Here is a 26223-nt window from a genome sequence, read left to right on the forward strand (position 1 = left end):
TTAACCTTTGTCACTGGTGCTTTCACTTTTTTGTTCAAGCAATGACAAAAGCTGTATTGTTGAGAGCCCTGCATGACTTTCACAAAGCAAAATAGCTCCATTTGTCAACTAAATTATATTTTGCTGCATATTACGTAAAGGGCAGTGACTTCTCAAGAGTATCATTTGTCCCCCATAAACACTGTTGTTGCTGTTGTGTTTCAGTTGTCCTGTGATTGACGACGATGGTGAGTCACTGAAGTTCAACTCGCAGTTTGAGTCTGGCAACCTCAGGAAGGCTATTCAAGTTAGGAAGTAAGCATTTGCTGACTCACTTACAGTACAATCAGTTGTAATTCCAAAATGACAGTACAATTACAGTAGAATTAGCTTTTATTACATAAACAACAGTGAAGAGCATAATTTCTTGCCATTGTTTGCTTAAAAACATAAACCGAAATTAGATAATGTGTTAGAATCTGTACTGTATATGGTTGATGAAGTCATGGTCTGCGGTTGCATTTATGTTTTTTTGTGTTTCTCCAGGTATGAGTATGACCTGGTTCTGAACTCAGACATCAACAGTAACCACTACCACCAGTGGTTCTACTTTGAGGTGAGCGGCATGCGCGTCGGAGCCACCTACCGCTTCAACATCATCAACTGTGAGAAGTCCAACAGCCAGTTCAACTACGGTGAGAGGCACGACGACACCTCGACGAAAACAAACACAGACCCAACTCTAAAAGCCAAAACATCAAATTGGGTGCATTCTTCAACTGACCCATAGATGGCTATGCTTCAGCTTTAAATGAATCTCGATTCTTAAATCTAAAGGCTATCAAGGCACACATATGATCATTTTGGACAGATATTATCAAAGGTTTTAGCTTCTGTTTTCCTGTTTCAGTCATGTTTTTAGCCTCCCTCCCCCCCAACTTTGTCTTCTTCCACCAAAATATTAACAATTATTAACAATATTCTGTTCACTCTTTTTTGTTGTTGCACTGAACACCCCCTGGTGTCTTGTGTGTGTCTGCGGGTGCGTGTGCAGGGATGCAGGTGCTGATGTACTCTGTGCAGGAAGCGATCAGTGGCAGGCCTCGCTGGGTCAGAACAGGCGCAGACATCTGTTACTACAAGTAGGTACAGTAGACTCACCAGGTCTCAAAATGCCAGACCAGACCCCTCATGTATTAAAATGAAAACCACAAATGACCTTTTGAATAAGGTGTGTTACAGCGGATCGTGTTAAAACATGCCTCACATTGCTTATCACTACCTTTATTTTTTATGCCTCTGCTGGGACAGCCGTGGCCGGAGGCATTCTGTTTACAGGTTGTCCGTCCATCCGTCTGTCCGTCCGTCCATCTCATTCTCGTTAAAGGCCAAAGTTCAAGGTCACTATGACCTCATTTCCGTCCGTCCCATTCTCATTAACACGATATCTCAGGAACGCCTGGAGGAAATGTCTTCAAATTTGGCACAAACCTCCACTGGGAGGATAAAATGATGAAGTGATGACATTTTATATCCTAAAGTTCTAAGGTCAACTTCACTGTGACATCATAATGTTTTGCTTACCACTTTAGCAGAATCTTGGGTCATTCTCTGCTGTCACTTTTGCAGACACCACATTAATTATATTGATTTGGAGCCCGAGATACAAGTTAATTCCACCCTCTTCACTTCCTCTCCCTGGATGACAACCAGGACAGGGGTCCTCCTGTTCCTCTGGTAGTCCACCAAGCTCATTGGTTTTGCTGCTATTGAGCTTCAGATGATTGCCGTTGCACCGTGTGACGAAGCTTGTTTGTCACTGGAAATTATTCACTTCAAAGTCTCCACTACATACGTATGTTATGAGTCTGGACAGACACGGATGTAAACAGCAACTTGTTGGCAGAGGCATACTGTATTTTTCCTCTTACCTGTAGTGCTATTTATCGATCTAGATTGTTTTGGTGTGAGTTGCCGAGTTTTGGAGATATCTGCCGTGGCGATGTCTGCTTTTTTCCTTCAAATACAATGGAACTGGATGGCACTGATGAGCAGAAATGTCTCTTTCCAAAAATCATGGCCCGGTTACTCAAGAGAATTTTTGTTGTGAGCATTCTCATGTAGGAATTATTTTATTTCGACCAAACTACACCCCCTAGCTTGTCCGTTCGAAAGGAAATAGCTAGCTAGCTGCTGCTATTGAATACAGAGCTGGGGAACATCTTTTTCAGGTTCCCATTATGTGCAATATAGAGCTGGGTAACATAGGACCTTGGGAACATAGGACCTTGGGAACATAGGAATGACTCTGCTCAGGTAACAGTGCAGTTTATCTACACAAGACCAGAGAGGAGAGGAGACAAGCTGCACTGCCGAACCAGCACTAATAAATAACCTGAAGCAGACGGAGGCGGGTGACCGTAAATCCTGCCTGTTTGGATACTCTCTATCACCAACTGATATAACACAAAGCAAAGGAAAGACAAAGAAAAGAGCGCCACCTACAGAAACTCAAACATCATCAACAGAAAATCCAAGGAAAAATGACGCCACAGTCCCGCCCACACTTTGATTGACAGGTGATCTGTGGAAAGTGCAGTGCAGAAACACCACAGCAATAAGCGCTGAGCAACAAAGTGGTGACAAAAGAAGAAGAAGTATCTCACACATGGCTGCTAAATCACTCCTGTCTACTTGAGTTTACACAACTCAACTGTGTCTCCAAAATTACGAAACCGCAGTCCAGGATGGAGAGGCTGAGTGAATGTGGTCTGGACTCTGTGGAGGAGAGTCGTGGTTTCAGAGATGCTGTAGAAGGACAGAATACCTGCCCTGTGATCCAGGTACACTCCTACTCTGGAGGACAGGCGGCCCGGGATGGGGGTTGTGATATTGTTATGTCTAAACTGATAACTATTATTGTAATAATATAATGCCCAACACTTGTCATTGTATCCAAATTGACTTTCACTCCCTGTTCTGCTAACATCTTTATATGTGACTGCTATTGAGACTCCCTTCCACCTCCTCTCCACCTCCCAGTAACAACGTCCAGTCAGACCCTCTCTACTCAGGACCTGCCAGCAGTTAACAAATCTGTCTGGGTGGCTAGAATATAACTGTTCTTCTCTCATACACGTTGCGTTTCTGTTCCCACAAGATAATGACAGCACTGTATTTGCTGTGTTTGGATCCAGTGTGATTTCACATGAATATTGTAAGAATTCAGCTCTGGTCTTGGGCTCTGGCTGTGGTGGTGGCAGTAAAACATCCACTTCAGTCACTGTCGAGGAAATCTTATGCCATTCCTCTGTAAGAATGTCCTGTAGTTTATTTCTGGCCTCTGACACAGTCGCAGTCACATCCTCAAAGTAGCGCAGAGGACGGATATCGATGCTTTGAAAGTCTGTGGATTCACTGAGACGTGACAGCGAGGGGTAACTTTGTAGAAATTGCATGTGATCCTCTGTGTGTGAGAGCTGCTCCAGCTCAGCCTCTTTCCCCCTCAGCTCAGCGATCTCCTGCTTCAGTTTCTCCTGAAGTTCCTCAGCCCGACTTGCTTCCTCTTTCTGCTGGGATCTAATCTGCTCCTTCACCTCAGTGCTTCTCTTTTCAATGAGATGGAACAGCTCATTGAAGATCTTCTCACTGCCCTCCACTGCTTTATCAGCAGAGTGATTGATAGCCTCCGCTTGCTGTTGAAGCATCTTCACGTCTTTCTCCCTGTCCTGGATTCTCTGCTGAATTTTGTGGCAACTGACCCCGAGCTCTTTCTGCCTCTCAGTCCATTCTGCTGCAACTGAGACTGTGTCATGGCCTTTGTGTTCATCCATGGAGCAGAGAAGACAGATACACTGCTGATCAGTACGGCAGAACACCTTTATCACCTCGTCATGACGAGAGCAGATCTTCTCCTGTAGCTTCTGGGAGGGGTCGACCAGCTTGTGTTTTTTAAAGATGGAGGATTCACAGTGAGGTTGGAGGTGCTGCTCACAGTAAGAGGCCAGACACACCAGACAGGACTTGAGGGCTTTCAGCTTTCTGCCAGTGCAGACATCGCAGGCCACGTCTCCAGGTCTGGCATAGCAGTGATCGGGAGGAGCAGCTTACAGTCCTGTCTTCTTCACTTCCTCCACCAACTCTGCTAACATGGTGTTTTTCACCAGGACAGGCCTCAGTGTGCAGGTCTGTCTGCACTGGGGGCAGCTGTGGATTTTCTTCGGATCCTCTCCATCCCAGCAGCTTTTGATACAGCTCATGCAGTAGCTGTGCCCACAGGGAATAGTCACCGGATCCTTCAAGGCAAGGCAATTTGTATAGCACATTACAGCAACAAGGCAATTCAACTCGCTTTACATGAAACAGCATTGAGGCAAAGTGAATAAGATCAAATTTGGGTAAGAGAGCAAGCAAAATGCATCACATGAAAAAAATTGAATCAAGTAAAATGAAAGACAGTTTTTTCACCCCCCCCCCCCCCCTTCCCGAATCAAGTGCCATTACGTATTGGTACTGAGCCTCGTCACTCTGACACTGTCGTAAGTACGCCTTTCCTCAATCACAGATTTAAAGACTAAAGACATTTGTCTGCCTCTGCGGACCTCACCTTCAGTAGATCCAGACAGATGGAACAGCATAGTTTTCCCCTGAACAGCTGAAGTCCTTGCTGCGCCATTTCGCTTCTCAATGACAGTGAGTCAGATAGATTCACTGTCTCTCAATAGAAAGACGTTGGACTCTGATCCAAACCAATCCTCTGTTCCTTTTCATCACGTTCATTTGCTGATCTACAGTGAATGGGCTTGTCAGCTCTTGCACTTCACAACATGCTCTTTGCACCCAGATCTGTGAAAGGGGAGGGATCAGGGTAGTATGTGGACATAATAAACTGTCTGTGTTTGAGTCCTGGTAGAAGAGGGAGGGGCTAACAGGTTTGGCTTCATTCCAGGAAGAGGAGCAGTTTGTGTGTGTTTAGCTCTCGTTTGCAATATGAAGTGAAGATTGATTATGACAAATACAAATGAACAGTTAAACTTTGGATTTGTTGTGTCAATTGAATAATGGGAAATTAAAACCAGGGTGGTAAAACGGTGTGTAGTGTCCTTAACCTATGCTTCATCATTTTGGCTTTCTGGCACAACTTCACCTACTTCCAAGGGTCATGGAGTAGGTAGTAAATATAACATCTTTATTTAAGTTATTCTATTTACTACAGTACAACCGCAAGGAGGTTATTTCTAGTTTATATAGACTGCTATTAGTCTCTATAAGCTACATTATAGCTAATTACTTGGATAAAGTGAATTTGACAGTGTGAAGAGTATTAACAGCAATGGATTTAGCATCGCAAGATTTTTGACAGTTCCTCTAGAGGAGAAGTGCGTATAAGTGCACAGAGCATCTGAAAAGTGCTCCCTCTATGATTTTCTGTCTGTATTTGTCTCCCAACATTTGCTGAAATTGTAATTTCCTCTTTTCTCCCTAGGAACCATTTCTCTAGGAGTTCCATTGCAGCGGGCGGTCAGAAAGGGAAATCCTATTACACAATGAGCTTCAGCACAAGTTTCAGCCATAAGGATGATGTCTGCTACTTTGCTTATCACTACCCGTATACATACTCTACTCTCAAGGTAGTATTACAGAACGACTATCTCTCTTAGAGGTCTACTACGGTATTTAATTATACATGTTCCGCAAGGACGCAAGGACAAAGTCTTTCCTTCCACAATCTGCTAGCCAAAAAGCTAATTTTACTATTACTTATTTTACTATGTACAGTACTATTTTCTACCCCCTATCCCCCTTGCACCTGCACAATTTAAATTCTCATTATACCCACTGCCTAAGCAGTACACACGCTGTTATACTCTAAATAAATAAATATAGAAATTAGCATTTCTGTTATGCTTCCAGCTTCCACTTCCAGCTTTAGTGTGTGTTTGCTTCTGCATGTAATAATTGTCGTATCCCGGTTGTGCTACGCCTCCCACTCTGCTGCCCTGTTGGCAGATGCATCTGTCTCCTGATGTATTCTACCTATACCACCTGACCTTCCATCTCCAAGCCTCAGCTCTCAGTGTGCTCTGAACTGTCACCCACTCTCATTATGCCCATAATAATAATTATAATAACAATGACATTTTCAGGCCTAGGCTGGCTTAGAATCAGAGCAACAATAGACAAGGTCACCGTCTGAATCCTTTCATCATAAGAGGCCCAGTGAAAAACAAGTGCAACAAAACAACACTGCAATGTTAAGCACCAGAGAGGAGTGGGGCTTTACAATAAAAAAAAAATGCAAGTCATTCTAATAATAATTGAAATGCTGATGAAATTGTGATCTATCACCGTGTCCCCAGATGCACCTGTCCAAGCTGGAGGCTTTGAGGACCCCTCAGATCTACCTCAGGCAGGATGTCCTGTGTGAAACCCTGGGAGGAAACAGCTGCCCCCTCCTCACCATCACCGCCATGCCTGAGTCAACCTCCAATGACCACATCTGTCAGTTTAGTAAGTAACCGTGTCATCATTGATTTATATAGCACTTTTTAAAACACAATTACAAAGTTTTTCACATATAAAACAGACACAAATGCAAGTACAGTATACAGACATACATACACACATACATACATACATACATACATACATACATACATAGATTAATACACACACACACACACACACACACACACACACACGTACATACATATCACACATTGGCAAAAGTTAAAGCACATAACAACACTTTAGGAAAATGGAGTGAGATTTTAATAAAAAGGCTAACATAGAAATGAGTTTTGAGAAGCCGTGTAAAACAAACCATTTTCAGCAGATCTGATGGGAGGGGAAGGCTGTTCCAAAGTTTTGGAGCTACAACCGCAAAAGCACGATCACCTCTGCATTTAAAGTAGGAACAAGGGAACAAATAAATTGCCTTGATCAGATGATCGACAAGGCCGACTGCTAGAATAGGGGCTCAACAACTCTGCTATATAAGCAGCGGGCAGCCCGGGACACCATCGAATAACACAAGATTTAATAATAAAGTTGATAATTGCTCCTTTCTCGCTAATGTATGCAAGGCAGTTGGGGAGATTGGTATTATGCATGAGATTAGGCTTGTGGGATCAGGGCAACTCCTGCCAACTCTTTTCTCAAAGTGGGCTGTAGTCCATTGTAGTTCACTGACTGCGGTTTGAATCGTTTCAGACTTTTTTCTGTTCTCGCCTTCCAGGAAACCGTCCATTGATCTTCCTGTCTGCTCGAGTGCACCCTGGGGAGACCAATGCCAGCTGGGTGATGAAGGGCACGCTGGAGTTCCTGATGGGCACCAGCCCGCTGGCAAGCAGCCTGAGAGAGGCCTACATCTTCAAGATAGTCCCCATGCTCAACCCTGATGGAGTCATCAATGGAAAGTGAGTCAAAAGCTCACCGACTCAGACGCACACACAAGCATTACACAGTGGGCAGCAGCCCCCTAGAGCAGTGGTCCCCAACCACCGGGCCGCGGACCGGTATCGGGCCGCAACGCATTTGGTACCGGGCCGCGAGCCGGATCGGTTTGTAGTTGAAACAAAAGCATAAATACTGTAGGCTACATACAGTACAACACAAAAGGCTGTTATTTACCCTTTGTCGCCACCTGGTGAGTAAATATATATGTAACTAAAACCATTCAAATTGACAACCGGTCTGCGACCTTTTTTTCCATGTATCTACCGGTCCTTGGCACAAAAAAGGTTGGGAACCCCTGCCCTAGAGCATGTGAGAGGCATGCATTTCTAGGTAGCCCCAATGCTCAAAGCCATTGAATGAGTGGATAGCAACGGGTTTAATGCTCAAAGCCATTGAATGAGTGGATAGCAACGGGTTTAATGCTCAAAGCCATTGAAGGAGTGGATAGCAGAGGGTCTCACCATGAAACTCAGTCATCAAACCAGCTATAATCCTGCTTCCAATGTGGGTTGCCACAAGAGAGCCGGATTGAATGAGCTTTGATCCCAGAACAAGGCTGGAGATGGGTGCTGCTGAATAGAACAGTGTTTCTCAGCAGTTTTGGAGTTAAAGTTCAAGTTAAAGAAGTTAAAGAAAAATCTGGTGGGGAAACATCATGATAAATGTGTATAGTAGAAATGTGTTTTTCCCCCTCCTTCTCCTGATCGCATACTGTAAATCATTTTGCAATTATCTCACAACCCCCCGGGTTGTCCCGACCCCCTGGTTGAAAACCACTGTAGAACATAGGCACAGTGATGATGGACACACACACACACACACACACACACACACACACACACACACACACACACACACACACACACACACACAGGAGACACATACATCTGCACATGAAACCCAACTTGGACCTGCATAAAGGTCACACCTTCATGTATATTTATTTACGCACACAAGAATGTTTGTTCTGAGAAACTCTCTACCTGTTGCTCTGTCCTCCTCTCCCCTCCTGTCTCCTGTTCTGTCCTCCTCTCCCCTCCTGTCTCCTGTTGCTCTGTCCTCCTCTCCCCTCCTGTCTCCTGTTGCTCTGTCCTCCTCTCCCCTCCTGTCTCCTGTTGCTCTGTCCTCATCTCCCCTCCTGTCTCCTGTTGCTCTGTCCTCCTCTCCCCTCCTGTCTCCTGTTCTGTCCTCCTCTCCCCTCCTGTCTCCTGTTGCTCTGTCCTCCTCTCCCCTCCTGTCTCCTGTTGCTCTGTCCTCCTCTCCCCTCCTGTCTCCTGTTCTGTCCTCCTCTCCCCTCCTGTCTCCTGTTCTGTCCTCCTCTCCCCTCCTGTCTCCTGTTGCTCTGTCCTCCTCTCCCCTCCTGTCTCCTGTTGCTCTGTCCTCCTCTCCCCTCCTGTCTCCTGTTGCTCTGTCCTCCTCTCCCCTCCTGTCTCCTGTTCTGTCCTCCTCTCCCCTCCTGTCTCCTGTAGTCATCGTTGTTCTTTGAGTGGAGAGGACTTGAATCGCCAGTGGCAGAGCCCCAATCTGGAGCTCCACCCGACCATCTACCACACTAAGAGCCTGCTGCAGTACCTCGCACACACACAGAGAGCACCAATGGTATGACCTCTATTTATTTGCAGTTTGTTGTTTAAATCCCTGAGGACATCTTGCTCATTGAAACTATATAGAATTGTAACTGTACCTGTTACCTCCTCCAGTTGTTTTTGTTCCCATGTATGTTGTTTGTTTATATACTTATTATTTTAACATGGCCACAGGCATGTTTGGTTCACTGTTATTGTTTGTGAACAACATGCAAATAGACGTAATAAATGTGTAACCTTCCTTTCTCTGCGTGTGTTTGTGTGCGTGTGCATGTGCATGTGCGTGCGTGTGTGTGTGTAGGTTTTCTGCGACTACCATGGTCATTCCCGAAAGAAGAATGTGTTTATGTATGGCTGCAGTGTAAAGGAGACCGTCTGGCAGTCCAATATCAGTGCTACCTCCTGTGACCTGCAGGAGGACCTGGGATACAGAGTGAGCACATGCGTATGCATGCCCACACGCACGCACGCACGCACGCAAACGCACACACACACACACACACACACACACACACACACTTCATGTTCCCATAGTCCTCCATGAAGACATGGGAGACAGGTTATGATCGAACCATGGCCATGTTTCTATAGGCAGACAGAAAGACACAATATCGTCTCAGAAACACAGACATAATATCCTTTACACAAACACAAACAAGCCTTCTGTGGACACGCACACACACACACACACACACACACACACACGTTAATCAACATAGACTCATTACCCCAACACACTCTCAATCTCCCCCTCTGTTTCAAATTACTCTTCTCACATCAATGAATATTTATTGCATTAACTTAGTGAGACCAGCTTCATTCAGTTGCATTTGTATTGGATTAGATCAGGAAAGAGATTGGTATGGGTCATGGGAGCAGCCATAGGGAATGTTGTCAGACTTACACCTGCTATTAACATGCGTGTCGTATCCACATTGTGTCTTGTTTTGATGTAGCAGGATTGTGTTTACACTGACAAATGTGTCTCCGGCCGGCATACACATTGACATCTGATTTATCTTTCCCTCGCCCAAACACAGACTGTCACACGTCACTTCCTAAACACCTTGTTTCCTGACATTTGTGGACACGATGATACAATCTGAGCTACCTGCCTCCTGTTTGATTTGTGTGTTTCCTGCTTGGATGCATGCATGAAAGTTTATTTCCATTGACGTAGCTCCTCTGACCGCTCCCGCAGGTGGTTTGGGTGATCAGATCTTGACTTGGGTACATTTACACCTGGACTTTATGGGTTTTTGCGATATCCCATTACAATCAGATAACCCAGTACACACATTAATGCCAGATGTAAAAGGCCTTCCAAGTAATTTGAACCAGTAACATTTTTTTTTTTACTTTGACATTAAACTGACTTTTATTTTGAGTTATGATGTAATGAAAATCCTACTTTCCATGTACCAGTCCAAATTCCAAATAAAACATATGGCCAAATAAATTATTGATTGGAGATATAAAAGGAAAGCTTGGGGGCTGCTGAGTCACATCTTAGTGCAGGTGTCCACTGCATACCACTGTTGTTGTTGTTGTTGTTGTTGTTGTTGTTGTTGTTAGCAGTGCTAAAACTAAAAAGATGCTTGTGGGACATTCTATTCACATGGCTGCTCTGTAACCCTAGTTAACCTGTTTGAAGTGCAGTGCTCTTTTAGTGAAATCTTAAATGTTTTCATCGTCTTGAAACATGCTTAGCTCTCTGTTGAACATACCATTTAAGGCTACATGACCACAGCAAAGATTTTTGATAGCTGGAGCCATCACCACTGCTTTTCCAAGCAATTGCTATCTACAAACTGAGGTGTACACACACGCACACGCACACGCACGCACACACACACACACACACACATACACACACACACACACACACACACACACACACACACACACACACACACACAAACTTATCATCTTTCCTGTTTGATCTCAGACGCTGCCTAAGATCTTGTCCCAGATAGCCCCAGCCTTCAGCATGGCCAGCTGCAGTTTTGTGGTGGAGCGCTCCAAGGAGTCGACGGCTCGCGTGGTCGTGTGGAGGGAGATAGGAGTACAACGCAGCTACACCATGGAGAGCACGCTCTGTGGCTGCGACCAGGGCAAATACAAGGTGTGTATGTACTGTACACATGCATTTACATGTGAGAGAGGCAGCTGGCCCCATGAGTCTCATAATGTCCACCAGGTGGAGCCACAGTCCTCTCTCTCTCTCTCTCTCTCTCTCTCTCTCTCTCCTTCCATCTTTCCCTCTCTCCGACTCCATCCTTACTCTGCTTCCTGACGGATTTCGCCAATGTCAACATCTGACAGACCCAGGGGCGGTCTTAGGTTGCCAGTTTGCCGCTGATTAAACCCCCCCAAATCCCCCCCCCCCCCCATTGGTTTGTTTGAAAGTATTTGTCCAGATGTGCAGGAACTCATGCCTAGTGAGTTGTGGTTGCATTTCTCCTCAGCCCAGTCCAAGTTTAGATGTTCCCTCTTAGCTCTGCTCTGGGGGGAAATAAGCATGAAAGTTTGTGGGATGAATCGGGGGCAAGGTGTGTGCGTGAGCGTGGTGTGTGGAGGAGGTAAGGGGTGCATGCGTGAGTGCATTGGGGTGGGTTTCCTGGGAAGGGGATTTACTATCATAGTCGGGTCATAAAGCTACAGTAGCTCCATACGTTGCATTACAGCATCGGGGGATCGGAGTGCTTGAAGATGGACAATCCGTTACTGAGGAACGCTCTGTCCACCAGCTCCACAGCAGCTGTAGAAACCACAGCAGCCATTTTGAAGCCGATTGTAGTTAGATCTTTGAAACATTTTGAAGCCGATTGTAGTTAGATCTTTGAAACATTTTGAAGCCGATTGTAGTTAGATCTTTGAAACATTTTGAAGCCGATTGTAGTTAGATCTTTGAAACATTTTGAAGCCGATTGTAGTTAGATCTTTGCTACATATTGATGTGCTTTATGCATGTTTTTGTTATTGTGTGAGTTGAGCAGTTGTGCATGTTCGTGTGTGCCAGTCTACTGGCAAACATATTACCGGTAGTATTTTCTCTCATGTGTATGTGTGCGTGTCTTCTCCAGGGTCTTCAGATTGGTACCAGGGAACTGGAGGAGATGGGAGCCCAGTTCTGTGTGGCCCTGCTGAGGCTGAAGAGGCTGACCTCTCCCTTGGGGCTCCGCAACCACCAACACCTGTTAGACGTGGAGAGCGATCTGATGGAGACACGCTGTAAAGTGGCCAGGTTAGACACACAGAATGTGGGGAATGGTTTTATACAGACCTTTTGCAACGTCACCAGCTCACACATAAACACTACAGTTTGTGTAGGTACACACAGACAAACACCAGATCACACTGTTTTCAGTTTTCTCTGCACAAAACACCCTCATTACTGCAGCAGGCAGTATCCCCCCTGGCACTGATACTCACTCAGCTGTGCAACTGTGTCTCCAGCGCTCCTCTGAAGCGCGACTCAAGGAACAAATGAGGGCCTGCTCGTAGTTGCGATGCATAAATAATATGCATCGCAACTACGAGCGTCATTGATATTCTATCGATGATCATGTGTGATGAAGATAATGACAACTCTGGAGGCGGCGAAGGAGGATGCATAATTCCCGGCATTCTAATTATTGCAGTACTAGAGTGTAAAACAAAAAGCAAGAGGAGTTTTTGATTAAACATTTGACACCTACACACAGAGGCACTTTCCAAGGCAACAGTGAGACAGTAGATATGATAAGATGGCACTGTTAAACACTGTTTGGGGGCGTCCAGGTATTGCAGGAGTAGATTCCCTGCCTACCAACATTGGTAGGCACAATTGGCCATGTCTGCGGGTGGGAAGCTGGCTTAGAGGTATGTGTCCTGGTCGCTCGGGGTGCCTGTTCGGGACCGGGGGGGGCAGACACTGTGGGGAATAGCGTGATCCTCCCACATGATATGTCCTGCCAGTGAAACTCCTCGCTGTCAGGTGAAAAGAATCGGTGGACACATGTATCGGAGGAAGCATGTGCTAGCCTACTGTACAACTCTCCTCAGATCGGCAGATGGGCTGGAGCAATGAGCAGGACAGCAGGGGGAATTGGCCAAAAACAATTGGGGAGAAAACATAAGAAAATTGAGAAAAAAACTTGATGAAAAGAAAGGAAAAGATTCCCCCTCCTGCCTCCATTCAAAATTATGCAAAATTAGTCCCAAGTCTGAGGAACAAGTCTAAATGTAGATTATAAGGCATCTCCATGTCATTAATGTCAAGTCTCACTCTCAATTCTAAATGTAGAAAATCAAGTCAAGTCAGTACAGTATAGATTTAAAATACATGCTACAGCATGCGCTGGGACGCGTCATCCGTGATGTTAGCTGGGGTCGTAAGGTGTTTCGGGTCTCTCAACATCATACACCCTCGCCCAGTAGACCCAGCCGAGGCCGATTAAGACCCCGACCCGCGTCCCAGAAGCAGCGCTCACGGATCAGCCTTCCTACTCTGTCTGCAACGTTGCCCGCGGAAGGGTTGATCACGCCCAATCCGCTGCAATAGAGTTAGTGCTACACCGCAGTATTGTAAGGCCCTTCGGTGCATGGAGGGTCTAGGCCCTGTGTGGGTGACTCCAGGCCGGGCTCCTCCTACGTCTCACTATCAATATAATATCTGAGAGGAATTTTTAATGCAATATCATTTTAATAGGATGAACTTGATAAGAGCATCACGAGTTTGATTTCTACAATCAGTTTCAACTTCAATCAATTCAGCCATTCCATCCAAAGTCAGAAAACAGAATTTAAATATCAATTGTCTGATGGAACAAATGTCATATTGTGACTGGATCCTGAGTCTGTCAGAGCCTATGTTCTCTGTTTCATCCACTAACTTGCCCATGCCCTCAAAGCATGGACGTTCAGCTGTTAAGACAAGCTCGTTAATTGTAACTTGACCTACAAGCCAAACCTATACTGTGTTTACACCTCCCTATCACATCCTGTTTACCTCCCTATCACATCCTGTTTACCTCCCTATCACATCCTGTTTACCTCCCTATCACATCCTGTTTACCTCCCTATCACATCCTGTTTACCTCCCTATCACATCCTGTTTACCTCCCTATCACATCCTGTTTACCTCCCTATCACATCCTGTTTACCTCCCCATCACATCCTGTTTACCTCCCTATCACATCCTGTTTACCTCCCTATCACATCCTGTTTACCTCCCTATCACATCCTGTTTACCTCCCTATCACATCCTGTTTACCTCCCTATCACATCCTGTTTACCTCCCTATCACATCCTGTTTACCTCCCTATCACATCCTGTTTACCTCCCTATCACATCCTGTTTGCTTTGCCCAAGGATATCAGCAGGGATTCATTAGGTCTTTGATCTTGATCTTGGTCTGGTCTGTTTCTCTGTCACACCTACAGATGTTACCTGTTTCGAAATACCCTATTACCACAAAAGTACTGCCGCGGTGGTTTGGACTTTTTCCATGTTTCTGTACCAATACGAGTCCAACAATATGTCAAACGAAAGCTGAGAATCCACAGATTCCAACGGTATGAAGGCTTATCCGTCTACGACCAAAACTCACTGAACTCGCAGCCAAAGAAAAACACTTTACTGCCACGACAGGCGGCGCCAATAGGGTGCTTTGACACAGGTAACAGCTCAGTCAGCTCTTACCAAAGGTAGATTTTAAATAGATGGAAAGGAAATTCCAACTGTTCCAACTGTTAATATAATTATTACATTCATAGAATTTATTTACAGTATAGAATTTGTATCGATTATTTTAGCAGCATGCCATTTCTTGTACCCTTAATTGAGGGATTGTCAAAGTTGTTCAGCCAAAAGCCCAATTTTAGACCCAAATGTAGTCTCCTACCTTGGGGCACGGGCTCATTTTAAAATGCTAGTAGCACCCATGTCATTTTTGAGAGCATTTTGGGTCTTGATCTGTAGTTTAATAAGACACAGCTTCAAACCATGAGCCACCCTTCTTCTAAACCCAAACAACCGCCCACATGGCTTTCTATCAAATCACCTCTATTAAAATCCCCAGGTCAGAATTCGGAGGTCCAAATCGATTCGATTCTGTTTCAGTTCAGCACCGCGAAGAGATGATTAAACCTGGCCCAAAACCAAGCTCTGACCACACAGGTTATTTCATTTATATCTTCAATCCTCGGCCATCTCTCTTCCAAAGCTTTGTTAAAGCGCTCGACGTAGAAGGATGGCTTTGTACTCGCCACCACTTAAGACTCAGGTCTCTCTTTCTGTCTCTCTCTCTCTGTCTCTCATTGTCTCTCTCTCTTCTACTACAGTAGCCTACTCTCCTCTCATATTGATATATTCATTTATCATTTATGTGTCTGATCACTAAGAGACTCATAAAGTGTGTGTGTGTGTGTGTGTGTGTGTGTGTGTGTGTGTGTGTGTGTGTGTGTGTGTGTGTGTGTGTGTGTGTGTGTGTGTGTGTGTGTGTGTGTGTGTGTGTGTGTTTGTTTGCGTGAGCATCCTTTGGGTTTTGGCCGCTCCCATCGCAGCTTTATGGCTTATTTGTGGAGTTTGCTATGGTACCACTTATCATTTAATCGGTCATCACAACAATGAGTTAAAAGGCAGGCACTGAGAGGACATTGATGTGTAAGGTTGTGTGTTTATGTTTGTGATTGTGTGTGTGTGTGTGTGTGTGTGTGTGTGTGTGTGTGTGTGTGTGTGTGTGTGTGTGTGTGTGTGTGTGTGTGTGCGTGTGCGTGTGCGTGTATGAGAGAGAGGGGGCGTGGGTGGGTGGCAGCATTTCTATAATGGCCGTTAATGGTTGAGGATCTTTCACTCTGGGATCACGACTCTCTCTGTCTTTATCTCTTTGGACAACATTATGTGTCCATCCTCCAGACTATTATACCATCACACACACACACTCACACACACACACACACACACACACACACACACACACACACACACACACACACACACACACACACACACACACAGTTACAAACATACACACTTACTGTACATATACTCAATCACACACAATTTTGCTTTCTCGCTCTCTCTTTCTCTTGCTCTCTCTCTTACACACACACACACACACTGGAAGAGAGCATGGTGGGAGAGCAGTGTCTGAGCCCCCTGATCGACTGTCTCCCAGGGATCACATTTCAGACCATTAACACCATTAAAAAGCCACTAAAGCCACTAAAACCTCAAAGAAGCAGCAAGCATTTAAGCATTAAGACCCAGAGGGAGACGGGAAAACCAGTCTGACCAGTGACGGCACACAAGCACCGTTTGTTAGCACTAGCAGCTCACATTCAATTAGAATGTATTTTTTTGCCTGTGTTACATTCTGCTATATTTCAGTGTGTTGTTGGAGAACTGTACTGTGCGAGTTTCTTTTCTAAATGAAATGGGTTTGATATATGACGTTCTTTCGTTGTTTTTATTATTATTATTGCATTCCGTTGATTTCAGTGGTCACTGTGGAAAGCATGAGAGACAGATAAAGAGAGCGTTGAGATGGGTTAGGGATGTGACAGGAAAAGATGCTAATATCACATGCTGCGTGTCATCTCTTTTTCAAAATTGTTCTTTTGAAAGGACAGCCATTCAAATGAATGCCAATCAATGTCCGATGTCACAAGTAAATTCCTAGCAGCATGAAACCCATTTGAAATTCATTTTAAAATAAAACAAACAATTGCATAGGCATCAATGGGGAAATGCACCAGTTTTCCTAAAAGCTGGCTTGATGATGGAGATACACATTTTCCCTGTCACAGCAGTCATTCATTTTATTTTTTATCATCAACCTACAGGGATCTGTCAGTCATACGTACGTGATGCTGATGTTGTCGTTTGTTGTTGCCTAGCAGCAGCCCCACCACCTACGTGATGGATGAGGACGAGCCTTCCTTCCTGGAGGAGGTAGACTACAGTGCCGAGAGCAACGACGACGACCCCGACCCTGACAACGAGCACGCCACCGACGTCCACGACAACCCTGTTCACCTCGAGCATCTGTCTGACGCGGAGACCAACCACAAGGACTAACCCCCCCCCCCACACACACACACACCACACCCGCCACTGGGCCAGGGACTAACCCCCACACACACCACACCCACCACTGGGCCAGGGACTAACCCCCACACATCACACCCACCACTGGGCCAGGGGGGGGGAACTAACACCAGGCAAATAATGCTTAATTTATTTACTGTGGCTGATGTGTTCATCTCCTCAACACCTGGCACATTGGTATATAACCAGACATTCTTCGGATTGTCGTTTTCCAATCGAAAATATTTTGAACCTACTTGTCACTCCAGCCGGTGAATAAAGAGGTTAGCTTCCCACCCCCAACCCTTGCTACACCCTGTTATATGCACTATATATCACTATACAGGGCACCACTTTGCGACACACCTGGGGTAAACATCGGTTGGTCTCGATGTGAAATGGCTTCCGGTACGATTCTTCCAGATGGATGGATCTGGTTGGCACATTGGAGCCACATGCGTTGCTCTTGAAGGGGCACGCCCCACCTACCTGTCACTGCAGGAAGGCTAGAATAAATCCTCACTAAGGAGCTGGATGGATTTAAATGAATGATTGACCCAGGAGTCGCCATGACACTATAACCTCCATGAACTCTGAACTTTAACCCCTGACCTCAGACACCATATAGCCTCTGAGATTCACTTAGCTAGCCAGAACATCAAACGACAGGCACTCTGACTGCCGCTCCTTAACTTGAACCCAGTGAGACTGTAAAGCAACTCATTTGACAGCCTACCTTGACGTTCCCTGAACAGGCTGTGGTAGCATAATATAACAAGTGGCCATTTTAATTTTCCTGGGACCCATCTTTGGGTCCTGACCCAGTGTTGTTGTTGTTTTTTTTACACCAGTGGCAATTGAGGGAAACTGGAACAACCAAACTAACTGACACACATCCAACCAACCTGCATTCATATTTATTTTATTTCCTTCCTGACTGCCGTCCTCTTCGTCCTTCCGTCCTTGCTTCCCCTCTCCCCGACAAGCCAGGGCGGTGGTGTCCAGATGGGATCTAGTGATGACCAGACAATTCTATATCATAGATAGTGAAGACAGGCTTTTTTTTATTTGGAGTCAGGTGGAGAGTTTTGCTTTAGCTAGGGGGTTACAGCCACTGACCTAAAAAATATGGACAAAGCTATCCCATTCATTTTGGTCTCTCCCATTTGGAGTTGATTCGTTGGCCGTTGCCATCTTGATTTTTCGTCAACAGAGTGGGAGGGAATGGGTTGAGTCCTTCCGCAGCTCACGTGACATGGGGGTTTCCCAGAGCCTGCTATTGGTCCTTGATCTTCAAGCTGTGCGATCACTGGAGAAGCGATCTGTCAATCACCCCCTTTTCTATCATCTATTTCACTCCAAACGGGCGTGAATTATATGACCCCCCCCTACAGTTGTTATGAAAACGTGAAATTAGCTATATAGACCAAAATCGTGGGACATCTGAGTCCTGCCTCAAGTGGCCATGCGAGGAATTACAGCTTAAACAAAGACTTCCGCATCTTTGGGGGAAAGGGGCAGAGCTTGCCCACTGGTTACAGCTAATGGCATCCCCAGTGTCCCGCCTAGACCCTACTCTGAAGCTAATGTCATCCCCAGTGTCCCACCTAGACCCTACTCTGAAGCTAATGTCATCCCCAGTGTCCCACCTAGACCCTACTCTGAAGAGCTGCACCCGAGTTGTGACCTCACTTGCTGTACTCTTGCTTATCCAAGACTGACATTTATTTAAAATACACAACTATAGACTGTTCACATCTTTAAGGAGGCAAAACCTAATATGGTACAATACATGAAATGCACATATAGACGCACATGCCACAAACCAGCACAGAAAGGTTTTGGTTGAGTGTCTTGGTCGTAACTCCACTGAATTATCAGTTGCAATGTAAAGACAGGATGTATAGTATTCACACACACTGGTCATGTTTTCACATTTTCATTCTAGAAAATATAATGTTACAGCAAACAAGTATAGCAGTAACGCAGAAATAGCATGAGCTGCAAAAAGCAGAAAACCCTTTTGCACTTTGGATATACTGTATACACGTAAAACACAGACACGCATATGTGAACCATCACAATACAAGAACAAAATGTCACATTTTGCAAACCTCAACTTAAGTCACCTCACCAGTTTGAAGTTCTCATATCATAGCCCAGCCCAAAGCTGATGTTAATGTTGTTGTAATGTTCTTTTAAAAATGATACTGGAATGTTGTTTTTCTGTTTTGTTTTTCTCTCACTAATCTGTGTGTAAGCTTAGTGGATTTGCGTGTGAGAGACCCCTGTATAAACAAAGGATGGTGCTTTATACTGAGACTAAAAAAAAGTAGTCAGTTTGTTGTATTATTTCGTTCATGGAAGTGGAGAGATACATTTTCCGTTGCGTTTGTACAGTTAGCGCATGGCTATTTTGTGTTGTTTTTATTTTCTAATTTATTAAGTCATATTTTTGGGATGCAACCTGTATGTATATGAGGCATTTGAGTGTGAGTGTGTCTGCGCATGTGTTACTCAGTTCAACCAATGATCTTTCTCTCCGTTTGATCGCCCCCCAACTCATTATGCCTTCCTCGCTCTCATTTGCACTCTCCCTCTTTCACTCTACTCCTCCCCCTCAAATCATTCCCTCTCCCTCCTCCCAGTCTCTCTCCTTCTTCGCCTCTATCTCTCTTCCTGTGTGTGTGTGTGTGTGTGTGTGTGTGTGTGTGAGACAAATGATGTGTAACGTGATGAAACAATGTGCTGTTGTAGTACTATGAGAAGTGTGTGTCTGTGTTTGTTAGTACATTTTATGTCCCCCGTAGTGCTGGGCAGCTAAAGGTGTGAAATGTTTTATTTTGTTTTTCTTTGTTTTGGTGGGGTAAACAAGCTGAGATAGCAAAACCATTTTAAGCTGATTGTAACACAAAAAAATTAAGCTTACAATGAAGACATGGGAAATAAAATGTGAATGTGGTCAACTGAAAACTGTCTAAATGGATTTTTTTTCATTACCTGGACTGTGGACTCCACAGTGTGTGTGTGTGTGTGTGTGTGTGTGTGTGTGTGTGTGTGTGTGTGTGTGTGTGTGTGTGTGTGTGTGTGTGTGTGTGTGTGTGTGTGTGTGTGTGTGTGTGTGTGTGTGTGTTGTGTTGTGTTGTGTTGTGTTGTGTTGTGTTGTGGATGGTGTTGTGTGTGTGTGTGTGGTCACAGTGGCGCTGCAAAAAATAAAGTCCCAACAAAATGAACATTCTTTATTTGTCCACATGAACACCTCTCTCCCAAATCCATTTTGCCCAAACGGGTGGTCGTTGAGGTCACAGTGACCTTTAACTTTGATCTTTGACCACCAAAATCAAATCTGTTCATCCTTGAGTCCAAGTGGATGTTGGAGCCAAATTTGAAGAAATTCCCTCAAGGCATTTCTGAGATATCACATTAACAAGCATGGAACAGGCGGTCGTGAGGTCACAGTGACCTTGAACTTTGACCTTTGATCACCAACATCTAATCAGTTCTTTTTTTCTTTTTTTTCAAGATTTATTTTATTTTTCGTACAGTTGCTCATTCGTTGACAATATTACAGATCCATAAACATCTCTGCTTGAGCACACGCACATTGCGTAAAATAAAACAAGACAAAATAAACAAATAAATCACAACCCCATCCCTCCCCCGCACGGTGGCTCAGTGGTTAACACTGTTGCCTCACAGCAAGAAGGTCCCGGGTTCGAACCCCGGTCCGTCCCAGGTCCTTTCTGTGTGGAGTTTGCATGTTCTCCCCGTGTCCGTGTGGGTTTTCTCCAGGTGCTCCGGTTTCCTCCCACCATCAAAGACATGTATGTTAGGGTTAATACTCCTGTCAGTGCCCCTGACCAAGGTACTGGCAAAATAACTGGAGTTGGTCCCCGGGCGCTGCACAGTGGCTGCCCACTGCTCCTAGTTCTAGGAAGGTTCCTAGTAGAGGATGGGTCAAATGCAGAGGATGAATTTCCCCAAGGGGATAAATAAAGGATAACTTAACTTAACTTAACTTAACTTAACCCCCACCCATCTCCCTTGTATGGATCTCTACATACATACATACATACATACATACATCAGTGTTTCCCACAGGATTTTGAGAATTTGTGGTGGGGGACCGCAGACCCCCTAGGGGGGTGCGGGGGCATGCACCCCCGCGGAGATTTTTTTAAACATTTTAAAGTAAAATGCATGAATTTGGTGTACTTTGAGAAAGCTTAAGAGCAAAATTAAAAGGCTAGATCTATGAAGAACATGTCATCATTACTGTGCTGTGGGTTTACAATGACAAACTAAATTTCTCCCTATAGGTCAGGGATACTCAACTTGCTTTGCCACTTTCGTGAAATGATAGAAGGCGAGGGGCCAGTTAATAAACAAACAATATACATTTTTCTGTAGCGGATTGTAGGTTTTTGGGGTGTCAGCCGGAGTTTAGGCTGACAGTGTTGTGCACACCGGATAGTTAGTTAGGTTAAGTTAGTTGGGTTAAGTACATACATAAGTGCCTGGGTAGCGAGCAGATGGCGGTATTTGACAATTTAGCAGCTAAATCATAGATTATTGAAAGATATTCCATATTCCAGACTGAAATGCTATAACAGAAGTATTGGCCAGAATGACATGAACATTTATTGGACACTTATTCAGCGGATATCTTGCATGTTGCGTTCAGGTGCACTGTTAAAAAAAAAAAAAAAATTTTTTTTTTGGTCAACATCTTATTGTGGCGGTCAAAATATTATTGTGGCGGCCCGCCACAAATTCCTTTATGTATGGGAAACACTGTACATACATACATACGTACATACAAACATTTTCTAGCATTCACTAAAATTAGGTTTGGTCCAGGTAGAGATGCTAATTAGCTATGGTCACCTGTTCTTAGAGACGGTAGCATATCGATAAAGGGCCCCCAAATTTTCTGGAAGGTTGCAGGTTTCTTTCTTACATTATACAATATCTTCTCTGGAGTACAGTAAGACAAGCTCGTTAATCCAGTGTCTCTGTGATGGAGATACTTGTGATTTCCAGTTGATCAGTATGCATTTTTTAACTGCAGTACTAGCAAGTAGGATAAAGTATTTCTTGTACTGGTTCTAATCAGTTCATTCTTGAGTCCAAGTGGGCCTTTGAGCCAAATTTGATGAAATTCCCTGAGATATTGCGTTAACGATCACGGGACGTGGACAACCCGGGAACATAAGTCCTTCGGTCACGGCTATCGCCGACTGAGGCATAAAAAGCAAAAGGTAAATCTTCACATTTCCCAGCAGACCTATTAGGAATTCATTTCTAGCAAAAATATCATTCGAGATTCGCTGGGAACTACTCTGTACAATGTTACTGTAAATTTACATTCCTTCATATACGCATTTAAAATAGACACTTTACACCACACTTATTGAATATAGTAGCTACTGTAAATTTTGCTAATGTCTAAATGTACCCTTTTTGCCTTGCCTGTTTTTGACTTGAGCATACTTTTCTTTCTTTCTTTTCCTCTGTATGTGTGTACTTTGAGAGCAAACCAAACTGGCGCCCAATTCCTTGTATGTATACATACTTGGCCAATGAAGCTGATTCTGATTCTATTCTATCCTAAATATGATAAATATAGGGCTTATTGAAAATGTGGTTCTGTTTCATTTCTCACATCGGTTTGCAGCCCAATATTTCACCATCTTCCAATGTTTTCCACACATGGAAACAATGCTTCTCTATCAGCCATGAAGCCTCAGTAAGACTGCTACTAACTACCCACTCTCTGCCTTAATACCATACTATTAACAAGAACATGTCATTTCCACAGTTGTCAAGGCAGACAGGAAGAGCAACTGTTGCTCACAGGAAATACAGAAACATCAACTTACAAAGAAAACACATGGCAGAACAATGATGGTGGAGACTGCTCTCAACACAAAGCTCTTTGGTAATGATGTTGGACAATTACAGGTTTTTAAGGGGATGACAGGCACTCATTAGTGGATAATCCCTTACTGCTGCACCTGGTTAGTGACATCATTGCCACTACAGGGAGATGTGTGCATGTGTGCGCGCGTGCGTCTGTCTGTGTGTGTGCGTCTGTGCGTCTGTCTGTGTGTATGTGCGTCTGTGCGTGTGTGTTTGTGTGTATGGATGTCAATGGGAAAATGACCCTACTTCTCACTTGATTTATGTCCTCAGGAGTCCACAAACCAATTGGGTGATGTCACATAGCTACATGTAGCTAAAAAAAATTTGTTTTTTGTTTTTTATTGAATGAATGAATGAATGAATAATTATTTTATTTGCGTGTCATGCCACATTGTGGCCCATCCCACATGGGATTATATGACACAGTTACACACAATATATACATTTTATGTTTCTTATTTTATCTATACATTTGAATCCTCCTCATCAACCAAGCCTTTTCTAAGAAAGTGGCAAATGCAAAAGTTTCATATTGGAAGAGCCGTATGAATTCCAACCAGTCTTCCAACCACACAAATTCATTTTCTTTGTCTACCTTATTAAAAAAAACTCTGCCTGATAGTATTATAGAAGGGACAATAGAATACAAAGTGCGTTTCGTTTTCAACTTCCTTAAGTTCACACAGACTGCACAGTCTATCCTCCTCAGCAGTGCCCACAAATCGGCCTGTCTCAATATGAAAGCCAAGTATGCTCTGATTTGAGCACATAGAGACCGCCTTTTCTTAGACAGATTATACAAAACATAATTCTCTGTGCCGTACACATGCTTTATTTCACAGAAGCTTTATTTGTTTTTTTACCTTTATTTATACAGGGAGAGTCTCACTGAGAGCAATCCTCTCTTTTTCAGGATTGCCCTGTTCACATTCATACATGGAAGCTGACCAGTACAACCACAGTCTGATCTGCTGACCACTGATCAGCTCCACTGGAGCAGTTGTGGTTAAGGGCCTTGCTCAAGGGCACCTCAGTGGTGGTAATGAGGGGGGGGCAAGCGCTGACTTTTCACTTTCCCCACCCAGATTTATCCTGCCGGTCCCGGGGATTGAACCGACAACTTCCGGTCACAAGCTCGCTTCTCTAACCATTGGGCCACCACTGCCCCATGCTCCATATTCATCATACATACTGTTTTTCATATTTAATTATTGTGATTTTTAATATGTTGTAAAACCACAAGTTTAATATTTCAAAAGGGCACTGATTACAAGGAGGGGGGAAATGGGAATTTGGGATTTTCTTTTCATATTTCACTCTACAAATAAAATAGCATCTCCACACCCCGAGTGTGAATATGTGTCTACAGTACACGCACACATCATGCATCATGCATGCTCTGAATACAGAGGAACTCAGTTTCCCAGAGGACATTGTGGAAATGAAAAGCAGAAAAAAAGGACAACCTGGTGAACGGGAGCCATTCCTCATCCTCTGTCTGCTGCTACTCCTGGAGGAGTTTCCTGTTCCTCCCAAACGGAACAGCCTGTGGCTTTATCAAGATTTATGAGCTGAATCACCATTGGAAATATAAGACACTTGTTGGGGCAGAGGAGGAGAGGGAGAGAGAGGAAGGGGACCACTGACAGACAGAGAGAGAGAGAGAGAGAGAGAGAGAGATGGGGACTGGTGGCAGAGGAGAGACAAAGGGAGAGATGATGTGAGGGAGAGAAAGACCAAAGAAAGAGAAAGATTCAATCAGAGATGGGAGGAGTGTGACGGGGACAGATGACGGCTAGACTTGATCCAAATAATCGTCTCCCTTATTTTTTCTCTCATGTGGTTTTTGCTCTGTAAATGTGATCCTATCTGAAAGCAGTAATTCTCCTGAACCTTTTTCATATCAGTACACATGGGGGCCACAGACCCCCATATGATATGATTTTGTCTCTCGGACCCAAATCTGAGAATTGTTAGATCTGATTTTGTCCAGAATTCCATGACTATCTGTATTGTAATATAGAGAAATAACTAAACTAAACTATGACCAAAATAGTCTTCTACATTATCTAATTGTGTTAAATTATTGTGTTGATGAAATAATGAATTCATCAATTTGCTGAGGACCCCCTAGAACCCCCTCAGGGATCCCTGGTGGACCCCCACGTTGAGAACCACTGAAGTAATGCGGACACACAAAGGACGGACTGGACTCGAGGCAATTGGAGAAGAAAATTAATTTTAAGTCCATCAGCAACATCTGTTACATAAAAAAAAATCACCCTAAGAGAACATTAATATAAATTAAAATGAAAATGGTAATGACATAGATGCACCACAAACAACGCACAAGAGATACTTAACTGGCATCGGCTCTGCTAAATGTTTCTAATCTCAGGAACAGAAGGAGCGAGCTAAAGCAAACAATCTTCATTCAAATTACATTACAAAATACACATCATTGTAACACTTCTCCCAAAATGCTACTGCCTCAGAAAACAGGTAGTTGAACAGAACTAAAAGCCTTATCGGCTCCAAGTCCACCCTCAGTCAAATCAACAAAGCCACACTCATCATTGATGGCACCACTGTTTCCCCATCCTCCCAGGCACACAACCTTGGCGTGATCTTTCACCCCACTCATTCTCTCGAGCCCCACATCCGCCAAACTGCATGTCAAATCCTCCTCCTTCCACAAAGATCCTGTCCTCTCTCACACGCCCTTCTGCTGAAAGACTCATCCACGCCACTTAGTCCAACATGCAGGGTAGTCCAATAGACACACAGGGTAGTCCAATAGACATGCAGGGTAGTCCAATAGACACACAGGGTAGTCCATAGACATGCAGGGTAGTCCAATAGACATGCAGGGTAGTCCAATAGACATGCAGGGTAGTCCAATAACACAGGGTAGTCCAATAGACACGCAGGGTAGTCCAATAGACATGCAGGATAGTCCAATAGACTGCCATAGAACTCCCACAACATCTGAAATCGCTGCCACAGGAGTGTGAGAATAAAACATTGGTCACATGGTCGGGGGTGGCAGAGGGTGTAAACATTTGCCTCCAAAGTCTTGATCAACCGTGACATTTAATGTTTTTGTTATTTAACCCCTAACCCAAACCATAACCAGGTACTGTAGGCTACCTGTTTACTTATTTAACCCTAACCCAAACCATAACCAGGTACTGTAGGCTAC

The 26223-nt window shown here is 44.2% G+C and overlaps 1 protein-coding gene and 1 pseudogene across 2 annotated transcripts in view; one reads left to right on the forward strand and one right to left on the reverse strand.

Moving 5' to 3' along the window:
* agtpbp1 (ATP/GTP binding carboxypeptidase 1) overlaps nucleotides 1-17087 on the forward strand; it is a gene marked incomplete at both ends in the record, with an annotated part of 39378 nt that extends 22291 nt beyond the window's left edge. Inside the window, 11 exons of the mRNA XM_083644643.1 lie at nucleotides 205-294; nucleotides 526-674; nucleotides 1034-1121; nucleotides 5465-5609; nucleotides 6339-6489; nucleotides 7217-7397; nucleotides 8907-9036; nucleotides 9325-9456; nucleotides 10972-11148; nucleotides 12110-12270; nucleotides 16907-17087. Of these exons, the coding sequence (XP_083500769.1) occupies nucleotides 205-294; nucleotides 526-674; nucleotides 1034-1121; nucleotides 5465-5609; nucleotides 6339-6489; nucleotides 7217-7397; nucleotides 8907-9036; nucleotides 9325-9456; nucleotides 10972-11148; nucleotides 12110-12270; nucleotides 16907-17087 (1585 nt within the window). The remainder of the gene's footprint in view (nucleotides 1-204; nucleotides 295-525; nucleotides 675-1033; nucleotides 1122-5464; nucleotides 5610-6338; nucleotides 6490-7216; nucleotides 7398-8906; nucleotides 9037-9324; nucleotides 9457-10971; nucleotides 11149-12109; nucleotides 12271-16906) is intronic.
* Nucleotides 2670-4654, reverse strand: LOC310783725 (E3 ubiquitin/ISG15 ligase TRIM25-like; annotated as a pseudogene). Its single transcript has 2 exons — nucleotides 4586-4654; nucleotides 2670-4274 (listed from the first exon to the last, which is right to left on the reverse strand). The product of its transcript is annotated as an E3 ubiquitin/ISG15 ligase TRIM25-like (transcript).
* Nucleotides 17088-26223: the final 9136 nt, after the last annotated feature.

This window comes from Poromitra crassiceps (genome assembly GCF_964638095.1).
Source record: "Poromitra crassiceps genome assembly, chromosome: 10".
NCBI lineage: Eukaryota > Metazoa > Chordata > Actinopteri > Beryciformes > Melamphaidae > Poromitra > Poromitra crassiceps.